The sequence below is a fragment of the Xenopus laevis genome, chromosome 9_10S (genome assembly GCF_017654675.1).
Source record: "Xenopus laevis strain J_2021 chromosome 9_10S, Xenopus_laevis_v10.1, whole genome shotgun sequence".
NCBI lineage: Eukaryota > Metazoa > Chordata > Amphibia > Anura > Pipidae > Xenopus > Xenopus laevis.
The window spans coordinates 5,653,502-5,667,535 of NC_054388.1; the positions used below are offsets into that span (position 1 = coordinate 5,653,502).

Genomic DNA, 14,034 nt, shown 5'->3' on the forward strand with positions numbered 1-14,034 from the left:
ACAACGGACAATCTCCTCTCACAGATCGCTGATGCGACTACCTACATCTGCGATGCAGCCCTTGATGCAGCGAAAATGGTGGCCCAAGCCTCCGCCCAATCTATTGCAACCCGTCGTTTCCTCTGGCTGAAGACTTGGTCAGCGGACCTGACCTCTAAGAGGTCCCTTGTCAGCCTCCCTTTCCAAGGCAAGCTCCTATTTGGGGCAGAACTTGACAAGATTATCTCTCAGGCTACAGGTGGTAAGAGTACTCTACTCCCTCAGACCAGAACTAGGAGAACAACTTTTAAGAGACGTCCCTTTTTTCGCCCCTTTCGCCAAACTCAGGGGCACAAGACTCACACGGAAAAGACCAACTCCAACTTCCGTTCCCGTTTCCAGCACAAGCAACGAACCAGTAGCTTGCCCTCACGCGGTTCATCCAAGCCCTCTCAGGACAAGCCCAGCACAGCCTGAAGGGGTGCCCACCCCCGAAGAGATCCCTGTGGGCGGCCGCCTCAAATCCTTTCGGGAGGTGTGGACAGACAAAGTAAAAGACCGCTGGGTACTACAGGTGGTGTCGCAAGGCCTCCTTATAGAATTCACACAACCCCCACCCCAACGATTCTTCATCTCCCGTCTTCCTACTCAACCGTCCAACCGGGCACTGTTCCTATCGGTGGTTCGCGACCTCGCTGCGGCGGGAACAATCCAACCCGTTCCAGCTGCTTACAAGGGAAAGGGGTACTATTCCAATCTCTTCACCGTACCCAAGAAGGACGGTTCCCTACGACCAGTTCTGGACCTCAAGTCTCTCAATCCGTTCGTCAGACATTGTCACTTCAAGATGGAGTCCATTCAATCAGTTCTCAACTCCATGGAACTGAACGAGTTCATGACGGTGATAGACGTCAAGGATGCATATCTCCACATCCCCATCCACCCATCCCATCACAGGTTCCTCAGATTTTTTGTAGACGGGCAACATTGGCAATTCGTCGCCCTCCCCTTTGGTCTATCGTCCGCCCCGCGCACCTTCACCAAGGTGATGGCAGCTACATTGGAAACCCTTCGCGTCACAGGGGTCTCGGTCATCCCCTATTTGGACGATCTTCTCATAAAAGGCCCGTCGGTGGAAGTCGCCTCCAGCCACACATCTCTTGTTCTCAAGACCCTAACAGATTTCGGCTGGCTCATCAACTACGACAAGTCTCACCTTCTGCCGTCACAAAGGGTAGAATATCTCGGCCTCATCATCGACTCCAGGAAGGGGAGGACCTTCCTCCCGGAAGCCAAGAGCTCGACCCTACGGGCGCGAATTCAGGCCCTACAGTCTGCGTCCAGCATCCCACTACGGAGAGCCATGCAGACCTTGGGCACGATGGTGGCCTCCTTCCCAGCCATACCATACGCCCAGTTCCATACGAGACACCTACAACGGACCATACTGCGTTACCAGCGGCAGAACCGAGACGACCTGGAGCGACTCATAGCCCTTTCAGAACCAGTCAAGAACTCTCTGGTTTGGTGGCTTCACCCACATCGCACGTCCCTGGGCAAACCCTTCCCCAGTCATCTATGGACAGTACTCACGACGGATGCCAGTCTTTCCGGGTGGGGAGGTGTCCTGGGTCACAGGACAATTCAGGGTCTCTGGACCTCGGACGAGGTCTCGCTGTCGATCAATCTCCTCGAGCTCCGAGCGATCAGATACTCCCTAGAAGGGTTAGCCCCATTCCTCAAAGGTCACCCGGTTCGAATTCAGTCGGACAACGTCACCGCTGTGGCGTACGTGAACCACCAAGGGGGCACAAGAAGTCCAGCTGCCCTGAAAGAGGCAAGTTCCATCCTACGGTGGGCAGAAACTCACGTTCCAGCAATCTCCGCCGTACACATTCCCGGGGTAGACAACTGGATTGCCGACTACCTCAGCAGGGAAACACTGGACCAGGGAGAGTGGAGCCTCCATCCCGATGTCTTCCAGTCTATCGTAGACAGGTGGGGCCTTCCAGAGGTGGACCTAATGGCGTCTCGGGGCAATCGGAAGGTTCCAAGATTCGTGGCCAGAAGTCTCGACCCACTAGCTCTCGGGGTGGACGCTCTAGTCATCCCATGGACTTTCGCCATGGTTTACATTTTTCCCCCGCTGGCCCTACTTCCCAAGGTCATCAAGAAGATAAAGAGGGAAAGGACTCTGACCATTCTGGTCGCTCCATACTGGCCGCGGAGAGCCTGGTTCGCGGAAATTGTGAAGTTGGCTCGGGAGGATCCGTTTCGGCTTCCAAGCAGGGTGGATCTTCTCACTCAAGGTCCTATTGTCCACCCGAATTCACATCTGTGGGCTTTAACGGCTTGGCTCTTGAGACCTTAGTGCTAAAAAGCAAGGGTGCCCCTCCGGACGCCATACCTACCATGCTGCGGGCTCGCAAGCCGGTTTCCGCCAAGATCTACCACAGGGTCTGGAAGACTTTTATCTGTTGGTGCGAGGCCAGGGGAGTCAACCCGCAGGGGGCTGACGAGAAGGTGATCCTTTCCTTTCTGCAGGACGGATTATCGAAAGGATTGGCCCTGAGCTCTCTGAAGGTTCAAGTTTCGGCCCTCTCCATCCTGTATCAGAGGAAGCTTGCTATGAAGTCCAACATTAGGACGTTTCTTCAGGGAGCCATGAGGATTGTGCCTCCCTATAGATCACCTGTACCCCCTTGGGACCTCAATTTGGTTCTGTCTGTACTTCAGGACGATCCTTACGAACCACTGGACTCCGTGCCCTTGCCATCCATGACTGAGAAGGTTGTTTTTCTACTGGCTATCACGTCGGCCCGCAGAGTCTCCGAGATTGCTGCCTTGTCCTGCAAGGCTCCATTCACCATCTTTCACAAGGACAAGGTGGTGTTACGTCCGACCCCGGATTTCCTACCAAAGGTTGTTTCTGACTACCACTTGAATCAGGATATAGTCGTACCGTCGCTCTGCCCAGACCCCAAGAATCCGGCTGAGCGTAAGTTACACACTCTGGATGTGGTTCGAGCACTCAGGATTTATTTGGAAGGCACCAAGAGCATCAGAAGAGTGGACGCCCTCTTCGTTCTGCCCAACGGTCCGAGAGGTGGAACCAAGGCTTCCAAGGCCACCATTGCCAAGTGGATTCGTTCCACGATTGTCAGAGCTTATGCCGTCCGTGGTCGTAACCCTCCGCTGAGAGTTACTGCACATTCTACTCGATCCGTTAGCACTTCCTGGGCGGTTCGACATCAAGCATCGGCTGAACAGATATGCAGAGCGGCCACTTGGGCTTCCCATCATACTTTCACACGATTCTACAGGTTGCACACTCAGGCTTCGGCAGAAGCTGTTTTTGGGAGAAAAGTGCTCCAGACGGTTGTTTCTGAGCAATAGGGGTGTATTCAGTGTCCCGCCCTCTGGGATTGCTTTGGGACATCCCCATGGTGCCTGTGTCCCCCAATTAGGCAAGAGAAAGAGAGATTTTTGTACTTACCGTTAAATCTTTTTCTCTTGTCCTATATTGGGGGACACAGGCCTTCCCTCCCTGAATTTGACACTGTTCATGCTATGTCTATAGTTTTTTATATAAATTTTCCTGTTTATTATTGTTGTTGAGGGGTATCTTGTGTTCCTCTTCGGTTTTGGGTTGCTTTGCTCCTTCTTCGGTTGAAACTGGAAGTAATAGGAGGAGGCAGGGGATGAAGCCCAGAGCAGGAGGAGGAGTCACAAGTTAACAAGTTAGTGTCCATTCTCCAGCTGCAGGATCTTCATCCCCATGGTGCCTGTGTCCCCCAATATAGGACAAGAGAAAAAGATTTAACGGTAAGTACAAAAATCTCTCTATCTGTGCTCTCTCAACTCCTTTAGTATGCCTGTTTTTGTCACGCATGTGAAAGTTAATTCTTTTCTCTATCCTTTATTAATAGTGAAGAGAGGGCAGGGTTCAGGCCACTAGCTGAAATAGTACAACAGTAGAGAGGTTATAGATATTGCATGTACTAAATTAGGATTTCAAGAAGTCTGTTGCTGCTATTAGGGATGCACCGAATACACTGTTTTTGATTCAGCCGAACCCCCCGAATCCTTAATGAAGGATTCGGCCGAATACCGAACCGAATCCGAATTTGCATTAGGAGTGGGAAGGGGAAAACATGTTTTAATTCCTTGTTTTGTGACAAAAAGTAGCTTGATTTCCCTCTCCGCCCCTAATTTGCATATGCAAGTGAGGATTCGATTCAGCCGGGCAGAAGGATTCGGCCGAATCCTGCTGAAAAAGTTTGAATCCCAAAACGAATCTTGGATTTGGTGCATCCCTAGCTGCTATTAATATGAACAGACTTCTATAATGTGATTATATTTTGCCTGTATATGTTTAAGACCTTTTTCATGCTTTCAGTATCTATTTTAGACTCCGTCGACCAATTTGTCTATAATATTTTCATTGCTGCTTGTCCTACTTTGCTCCACTGCCAGTTATAAAGTGTCATCCATTCTGAATCCCTTTAAGGTATACAAGAAGTTAGGACAGACACATTTGGCGCTTATGAATTTTTCCTGGGCCATGGACCTGGACCCCAAAGGTGCTAACAACCAGATCAAAGAGGCCATCGACAAACGGTACCTGCCAGATGATGAGGAGGCCGTGACCCAAGAGGAGCAGATCAGCGAGTGTTACCCTTATGAATCAGGTCAGTAGATGCTTGTAGAATTTCCGTGCTAGGGTTTAGCTGTTAATGGCCACCTTTGTTAGTTGCCATCACTGAAATGCCTAATGACATGCAAGGGTGCTGTAATCCAACCATTAAAGGGGTTGTTCACCTTTTTTAAGTTTCAGATAGTTCACCAGAAATAAAAGCTTTTTTCCAATTACTTTCTATGTGTGACGGTTTTTCTAATATTGTGTAAGTGTAAAGTGTCATTTTTTTTCACCTTCTAAAGCAGCTCTGGGAGTCGCCGACCCTGTAAACTGTTCTAAACTGATACATTTCTTATCTTTGTCCCTGCTGAGCAGAATCCCTGGGTTTCATTACAGGCAGCTGTTAGAATTGATACAATAGTTGCTGATACTCCAGAGATGCTGCTCATGTATCAACCAAATGTAGCAAAATTGTACTTTAGTGTCCCCGCCTGAATTACTGAGCTGCCAGACTCAAACTCCAGAGACAGGAAGATTAAACTTTAAACTTAGTTTTTGGAAAAACTGTAAAAAAAAAAAAAGGAAAATAATAAAAAAAAAAGTCTTTATTGAAAACAATTGAACTGAAAAAAAATGTTTGGAAGGTGAACAACCTTTTTAAAGGGGACCTGTCACCAAAACATAAAAATAAAAGTCCTTTTCAAATGAAACCTGAAATCGAAGTGAAATTGTCCCTTCATTTACTGCTGTGGATAGGAATTGTCAGACGGTCCCTAACTGCTCTGCAGGGAAACAATCAGACTTATGAACAGCAGGGGGAGCCCCCGCCTTACTTCTTAGCCATGCAGAACTCAAGCAGCTTTGTTTGTTTCCCTGTAGAGCAGTCGGCGACTGTGTAGAGATTTGTATTGGATTTTATTTTTGCCTTTACATCCCCTTTACTGTTTCCAACTCCAGCTGCAGGGACAAAGATCATGGAGCCAGATTTAAACACATAAACTGAGATTCTATTTGGAGGATTATTTTGCTGCAGCCACTGGTTCTGCAGAGTTGGAGAAAGTTTGTATTAAACAATACAAAAACTATAAAATCCACATTAGATTACATGACAACACAGGACCCAGTGCAGTCTGTATATTCTGATTATTAATCAGTCTTGCTGTATTGGCTTCTGGCTGATATTATTTGACTTGCGCTGTTTTGATCATTTATGATGATCCCTAAGCAGCCCAGACCACACTGAGCATGTGCACAGTCTTGGTCTTGCAAAGATGTATAACAAAGTTACAAGATGGTGGCCAACTTTTAAAGCATAAGACTTTTGTTTGATTAGGCCTGTGGTGCTGTAAATTCATGTTTATTATACAAAATACAGCATTTCTAGCATTTTAGACTTTGCTTCCCCTTTATATGGATGCCTGAGTTCATAGCAGTAACCTGTTGAGTAGCTTTTATAACAAGTCCTTTGTTCCCCTGCAGTGGCCACTGATGAATCGCAGGAGAGCAGTATGACAGACGCAGACGACACACAGTTGCACGCTGCTGAAAGTGACGAATTTTAACCCCTTCTTCCTGCAGAACTTATGGCACTGGGGGTGTTTGACTGTTATTTTTAATTCACACCACCCTGGCCTAACACCCTTGCCTTCTCAGACACCTCTCACAGGCCATTTTGTATCATCATCATCATCGCCTCTTCTGCCATCATTATTGGACTTTTATTATTTGTTTTCCTCTTCCCATCCTTCTGATTTTAACGCCCTGCAGAGAATTAAAGACTGTGCAATATGGGGTCGTGTTCGGCTTCCTTGCTCTCTCTCTCTCGGCCATCAAGGTGCAAGGGAGGGGGTTTGGGTTGGCTCTTTTCAGTTCTAGGAAACAATACTCTGGGCCTGCAAGGTGTTATTGCAAGTGTGATGTAACATGGACACTTCTGCCTGATTCTGTAGAGGCCTTCATTGAAGACGTTGCTGATTCAACACCCCACAACATGACCTATACTGCTGGTTTATGGCTGGATGAGTATCTTCTCAATTGTGCCGCCACTATGGGGCAGCAGCTCTCTTTTCAGCCTCCGTGTCCCCTTTAAAAGGCACAATTCTCCCTTCTTGTCATTCTGGGAGTAGTAGAATGTCTGCCTGCAGTTCTGGTGGCTTCCCCATGCATCCTAGTAGGATGGACATTGAAGGTCGTGAGATCTGTGCTTGGATAACATTTATTCAGCACTTAATTCTAAGTATGGGCCATTGTGACTGAGCTGCTATGTTCCCAGGATGTGATGAGGACAAGCCATAATCTGTCATTGGCCCCCCGAATAATTCCCCCTCCTTTTGCTTCCAGAGCAGCAGATTGTGCAGAGCTCTGCATGCTATGGAGTCAAGTGCTGCTTGCTATTCAGTCAAAGCGTAAGTATATTTATGGACTGTAATCTTTTCTCTGCAAGTGAGGGCAATGGATGTCTGTAACTGACCCTTTGGCTGGGACAGGAGGGTAAGAAGATTTACTGTGAGTGTATAATTTGATTGGAAGATATCCTACCCCTCTCTATTTTAGTATCCCCGAAAACCTTTTCCTATACTGACTCTTCTTTTTCAACTGCATTTTTGTTCATTCTACCTCCCTATAACTGGGGATGAACCGAATCCGGGATTCGGCCTTTTTCAGCAGGATTCAGCGAATCCTAATTTGCATATGCAAATTAGGGGTGGGAAGGGAAATCACGTGACTTTTTGTCACAAAACAAGGAAGTTGGGATGCGCCGAATCCAGGATTCGGCCAAATCCTTCTGCCTGACCGAACCGAATCCGAACCCTCATTTGCATATGTAAATTACGGAGGGAAATCGCATCACTTTTTGTCACAAAACAAGGAAGTAAAAAATGTTTCCCTTTCCCACCCCTAATTTGCGTATGCAAATCAGGATTCGGTTCAGTAATGGGTCGAATCTTTCGCGAATGATTTGTGGGTTCCTCCAAATCCAAAAATAGTGGATTCGGTGCATCCCTACAAGGAAGTAAAAATGTTTTCCCCTTCCCACCCCTAAATTGCATATGCAGATTTGGTTCGGTATTCAACCGATTCTTTCACAAAGGATGTTCGGCCGAATCCAAAATAGTGGATTCGGTGCATCCCTACCTATAATGCAGTAACACAACCAAAGTAGCAGTTGCTACCGAAACCCCCAAATGGTTTAAGGTTTCAGGCAGTTTGCGAGGATACTGTGTTATCACTCAATCTCTGCTCAGGTCCCCCACCCAAGCCTTTCCAGGTATTAATCGGCGAATGTCTGGTCCTATGATAAAGAAATGGGGGGAAATATGGATTCCCCAAACACATCGCAGGGATGAGAAACCCCTTCCTCTACCTTCTCTCCATCATAGCCAAATGAAGGACTCTGCTGAATGGCTCTGGCCCCCTCTCTGACAAGAAGGGGTTCCTGTAACGTGTGGCCCGTGATTTTTTGTCTTTTTATTATTTTTTTATTTAGGGAAGTGTACAGTGTTTCATTATATTGGATGGGAGGCTCCTGTTTAATATATTTTGCGAATCATTTAAGGATGTAAAAAAAAATCCAAATAAAAACTTGTTTTAAAAATGTCCCAGCTGATGTTACTGGATCCATGTGAAAGAAACACCAAGACTTTGCAAAAGGTCGGACTGGACATTGGGGGAGGCGGAGGAAGATGTAGTAGGAGGTGGGGGGTCAGTCCTGTTTTGATTGGACAACCTCAAATTATTCAGTTGGACGTTAAATGAACGTAGTCTCTGCTGTTAAAGTGTTAGGGTTGCAGAGGTTGGCCCAAAAACATCTGCTTTTGCATATTTTGTGCTGACCTCTGCACCGCGTGTGACTGTACACAAGCCGGTCTTCTTAAAATGAATAGAGATGGTGCACGATGCGAGCAGTGGAGCCTACAATCAGTCTGCCCTTAAAGGGGAAGGAAACCTAGGTGGCGCGATCTTCTTCCTGCTTTGAGCGGCGCATGCGCAGTAGGAGCATTTTGCCGGTACGATCTTCTGCGCATGCGCCAAAAGTACTTCGTGACTTTTGGCGCATGCGCAGTAGATCCGTACCGGCGAAATGATCCTACTGCGCATGCGCCAAAACGCCAGTCAAAGCAGGAAGAAGATCGCGCGGAAGAAGATGTCGTCGGTGAACTCCCTGGACTGGACCTGCGCAGAAGGGCAAGTAACAAGTTAGGGGCATTTGCCCAGCGGGACGGGTAGGCCAGGGGGGAGGGTGGGCAACACACGGGAGGGTTTTTTGCGCCACCTAGGTTTCCTTCCCCTTTAACACAGTTCCTGGTGTGGTTCAAGACCACTATCCAGGGTGGCCGGATCAAGCTGGTGTACAGCCCGTATCCCGAACCCACACATGAATCTACCTGGCATGTTCTTTTAGTTACACCTGTTTTATGGCTTTTTTTTTTTTGGACCTACCTCTTCAAGCTGTAGGTCTAGGAAGGTGTAGGTCCTACATTTCTACTGGTGCGCTTTGAATTCTTGGTCTTAATGTTATACAGGTGTGGGATCTGTCACCTAAAGTCACTCTAGTCTAAATGACCTTCTGCTGAAGAAATGTCTTCTGTAGCCTTGAAGACTCTTGACCATTTGGTTTCTTAATGGCCTACGTGGTCAGGCTTATAATTCTCCCAACAAGCATAACCCACCGATGGTCCTCAGGTCTCTTTCGGAAATTCTCTTTGGAAAGTCACCATGGACTTGTGGCTTGAAGAGCATTATCTAGAACAGTGATCCCCAACCAGTGGCTCATGAGTAACATGTCGCTCACCAGTCCCTTGGATGTTGCTCCCAGTGGCCTCAAAGCAGCTGCTTATTTTGAATGATTGACTTGGAGGCAAGTTTTGGCTGCATAAAAAACAAATGTACTGCCAAACTGTCCTGCAGGCTGTCAGTCCACATTGGGGCTACAAATTGGCAATCACAGGACTTTGGCACCCCCAGGAACTTGTTTTATGCTTGTGTTGAAAAAACTTTTTGCATTCCAATGTGGCTCATGGGTACAAAAGGTTGTGGACCTCTGATCTAGAAGGAAACTTTTCTCTCGGCAAAAACACTCCTGTATTCAGGAGGGGAATGTAAGCTCTGCTTTTCACATCAGTAAGGACATTGTGATCCTTTTTTCCATCTGAAATCTAGAACATCCCTAAGACATGCCAATATATGCTTGATGTGTTAAGGGCACATCCAGTCAGGGTGCTTCTCCTATTGTGAGTCGGACAGCCTCTTGGTGATGTAGAGGATATCTAAGAGGACCATTATGAAGTGTTGTTGGGCACCATAAACTTGCCATCACATAGTGCTTCTCCTACTGTGAGTCGGATGACTTCTTGGTGATGTAGAGAATATCTAAGAGGACCATTATGAAGTGTTGTTGGGCACGATAAACTTGCCATCACATAGTGCTTCTCCTACTGTGACTTCTTGGTGATGTAGAGAATATCTAAGGATTATTATGAAGTGTTGTTGGGCACTTTAAACTTGGCATGGCACCAACTTGGTAAAAGATTAGTTTTTTTAACCAGTAAATAATTTCCTCCTGGATCCATACCCAATATGCCCCTCCATTGTTGGCCACTTGTCATTATTTTGAGCTGCTTATTGGTCTCATCTGAGAAGAGATACGACAGACGTACTGGAAGAATAAAGCTACAACGTTTTCAGTAGTCCTACCCCCTTGGGTGTCCAGACATGTCGTCCTTTTCTTGCCATGGTTCTACAAGTGAAAAAGAACGATGTTTACATCTGGAGTCGTTTACAAGAAACTACAGGAAGTTGTGGGGTGAGGGACAGGAAACACACGCCTCATGTCAGGCGAAGGTTTTTGCAACTTGTGTATTAAATAGTCCGTGTTTGCTTGTGCAGAAACATCTGCTAGTTGCATTTGTGTAATCGTACACTATTTGCTTCTGTTCCACTGACCTGCCTCAAGCAAAGGGGTTGGACGTTTCCATTTCTGGAATATTTAGTTCTCCAGATGTTCCAGAACTCCAAAATGCCAAATCCTTCCATGAACTTACCTAAAGTAACAGTGGGAGTTGTGGTTTTGCTATATCTGGCATGTTGAAGCTCCTCATCCCTGGGGTATCTTGTTAGATTTATGTTTTTATAAGGTCCAAGAGACACCCATGGAGCTACATCTTATTCTTCAGTTTCAGTCCTTGGAGATATAAGGATGTGAAGCAACTTTTCTGCCTTTTTATTTACCTTTGAGCAGCTTTTTGTATAAGAGATGCAGTGCCTACATTTAACTCTACAATAGAGTTATGATGGGGGAGCAGATAGAGGGCACCTTCCCCTGGTTTTGGGATTCAGAGACCAAATTAAGGGGACTCTTTTTCTAGTTAATAGCTGCCAACTGTCCTTAATTTTTTGTTATTGGTTCTGTGCAGGGTTGACTTTAGGGGCTCCAAATAGGGGCACCTCTCTAGGCTCATGCTGAGATGGCCAAGGTAAAAAGGTTCGATACACTCACAGTTTTTGATGAAGCGCTTCTTGTAATATTTCTTACTCTTTTCCAGAGTCACGTGACTTGGCGTGAACGTAATACGGAGCAAAAAGTAGAAAAAAAAAAAAGTTGCACTGAAACGACTTGATGCGGTGTACCCGGAGGTACCTCTACATATTTATTAATGCAGAGTATAACAAATCAAACGTTTCAAGGGCCCCTTGCCCCCTTCGTCCGTGATGTAGACAAATGTGAAACAACATATGTACCGTTTTTATAAGAAACCTGACTGTATGCAGTGAAATTCTCCCTTCATTTACTGCTGTGGATAGGAATTGTTAGACGGTCTCTAACTGCTCTGCAGGGAAACAATCATACTTATGTACAGCAGGGGGAGCCCCCGTCTTACTTCCCAGCCATGCAGAACTCAAGCAGCTTTGTTTGTTTCCCTGTAGAGCAGTCGGCGACTGTGTAGAGATTTGTATTGGATTTTATTTTTGCCTTTACATCCCCTTTACTGTTTCCAACTCCAGCTGCAGGGACAAAGATCATGGAGCCAGATTTAAACAGATAAACTGGGATTCTATTTGGAGGATTATTTTGCTGCAGCCACTGGTTCTGCAGAGTTGGAGAAAGTTTGTATTAAACAATACAAAAACTATAAAATCCACATTAGATCACATGACAACACAGGACCCAGTGCAGTCTGTATATTCTGATTATTAATCAGTCTTGTGTATCGGCTTCTGGCAGATATTATTTGACTTGTGCTGTTTTGATCATTTATGACGACCCCTAAGCAGCCCAGACCACACTGAGCATGTGCACAGTCTTGGTCTTGCAAAGATGTATAACAAAGTTACAAGATGGTGACCCCCTGTGGCCAACTTTGAAAGCATAAATCATTTGTTTGATTAGGCTTGTGGTGCAGTAAGTTCATGTTCGTTTAGTATACAAAATACAGCATTTCTAGTCTAATTCTATTTTACACTTTACTTCTCCTTTAAAGGGCAAGTTAACATGCTGGGTTAAATGAGGCAGATCTGATTGTTGCTCCAGGGGCCAAGGATCAGATCACACAGACGGGCCTTCAGGCTCGTTGGATGGGAAAAATCAACCTGCCCCATTGATATTGGGGCTATTTTTGAAGGGAATTCCCTTACAAGGACCAATTAGCTGCCAACTTTGTACCAGGATGTGGTGGGATATGGGGAAACAACCCGGTGGGCCTCGGCCTGCTCCATGCCGGCAACTGTGGATGCTCCCCTCATTGTGGCTGCAAAAGGTAAAAAAGTATTTGGGAAGGTGGGTGGAAGAGCTTGGGACTGGGTTAGAAGGCCATTGCAGTGGCAGCCCATGTTGGACCCAAGTCCAACACTAAGGGGCAGATTTATCAAGGGTTGAATTTCGTAGTAATGGGAGTTTTTTTGAACTCCCATAACCATATTTGATTGAATTCGAAGTCAACCAATTGACTCCAAATAGGTTATAGGAGGTCCCCCATAGGCTAAAACAGAAATTCGGCAGGTTTTAGATGGCGAATGGACGAAGTCGAAGATTTAAAGAGACAGTACATGATAAATTTTGATATTCGAATAGTCATTTTTTTCAGATTTATATCGAATTTTGGCCTATTCAATAGTCGAAGTACACAAATATAGCTCGAAAGTCGAATTTTTTTACTTCGACCCATGATAACTCTGCCCCTATGTTGGCAGCTTTTATGGGCCTGTGAATAACCACCGTAAGATCAGCCCACAAATTCCTGACTGATCAGCAGTCTCACTATACAGTATATTGGAGAAAAGGGTCTCGCGTTATGGGGGGATTGAAATAACTTTGCTGGCACCTTAGGCATCGGTTAGGTAGAGGTTAGACTTATTGTAGCAAAATATTGTCAAATATGCCACTAAATTCACCCTTTCATAGATATACCCTCATTCCACCACTGTGCGTTAGTATGGACACCCCTCTTTCATCTGTGTCGCTGGAACCAGGAAGTGATTTGCAGCTGTTGCTGAACTACATCTACCCGCCGCCTTCAGGCCAGTTAGCGTGAGATTCGGTCTCCTGTATATAGTCAGAAGGATGAAATGTAGTCTCCTAGTGTTTTAGGTTTAAGGTGAGATTTGGCCACAAGAATGGCCGCACATTGGGCACTAAGGGTGATATTTATGGTGGACACTAAAAGACTGGGTATTACCAAAACTGTATCCAAGAAGCATTTTCATTGATGTCGGGCCTCAGTGTGGGGAATGGAGAGTCTGCAAACCTTTGTATTAAAGCAATTAGGGAAGCACTGAATTCACTATTTTGGATTCGGCCGAATCCTTTGCAAATGATTTGTACCGAATACCTAACCGAATCCTAATTTGCATATGCAGGTGTTAAGGGGGAAAATGTTTTACTTTTGCAAGAAAACGTCACGCAATCTCCCTCCCCTAATTTACATATGCAAATTAGGATTCGGTTCGGGCCAAGTAGAAGGATTTAGCCGAATACTGCTGAAAAAGGCTGAATCTCGAACCAAATCCTGGATTGTGAGAGTGAAAATTCCGAAGCAAAAAGATACTAGTAGGGACGCACCGATCCAGGTTTCGGCCGAATCCTTGTGTCTGGCAGAACCGAATTTGCATATGTAAATTAGGGCCAGGTATGGAAATCACGTGAATTTTCATCACAAAAGAAGAAATTTTCCATCCCTGCCCCTAATTTGCATAAGTAAATTTGGATTCCGATTCAGTTCGGTATTCGGCCGAACCGTTCACCAAGGATTTGGGGATTCAGCCGAATCCCTTATAGTGCATCCCTAGGTTCTAGTACTGGGGCAGGGCTGCCATCGGAAACCATGGGGCCCCGTACGACAACATTTTCTGGGCCCTGCCCTCCCCAGAGCCCGTCCACCCCAGGCCAGGGACCCCCCTAAGTTAAAAAACATTGGAGGCCA

The 14,034-nt window shown here is 46.1% G+C and overlaps 1 protein-coding gene across 1 annotated transcript in view; it reads left to right on the top strand.

The window, feature by feature from the left end:
• Positions 1 to 8,215, top strand: part of cdc27.S (cell division cycle 27 S homeolog) — a 34,140-nt gene extending 25,925 nt beyond the window's left edge. Inside the window, exons 19-20 of the mRNA XM_018237450.2 lie at positions 4,490 to 4,670; positions 6,098 to 8,215. Coding sequence (XP_018092939.1) covers positions 4,490 to 4,670; positions 6,098 to 6,180 — 264 coding nt within the window. The 3' untranslated portion in view covers positions 6,181 to 8,215. The remainder of the gene's footprint in view (positions 1 to 4,489; positions 4,671 to 6,097) is intronic.
• Positions 8,216 to 14,034: the final 5,819 nt, after the last annotated feature.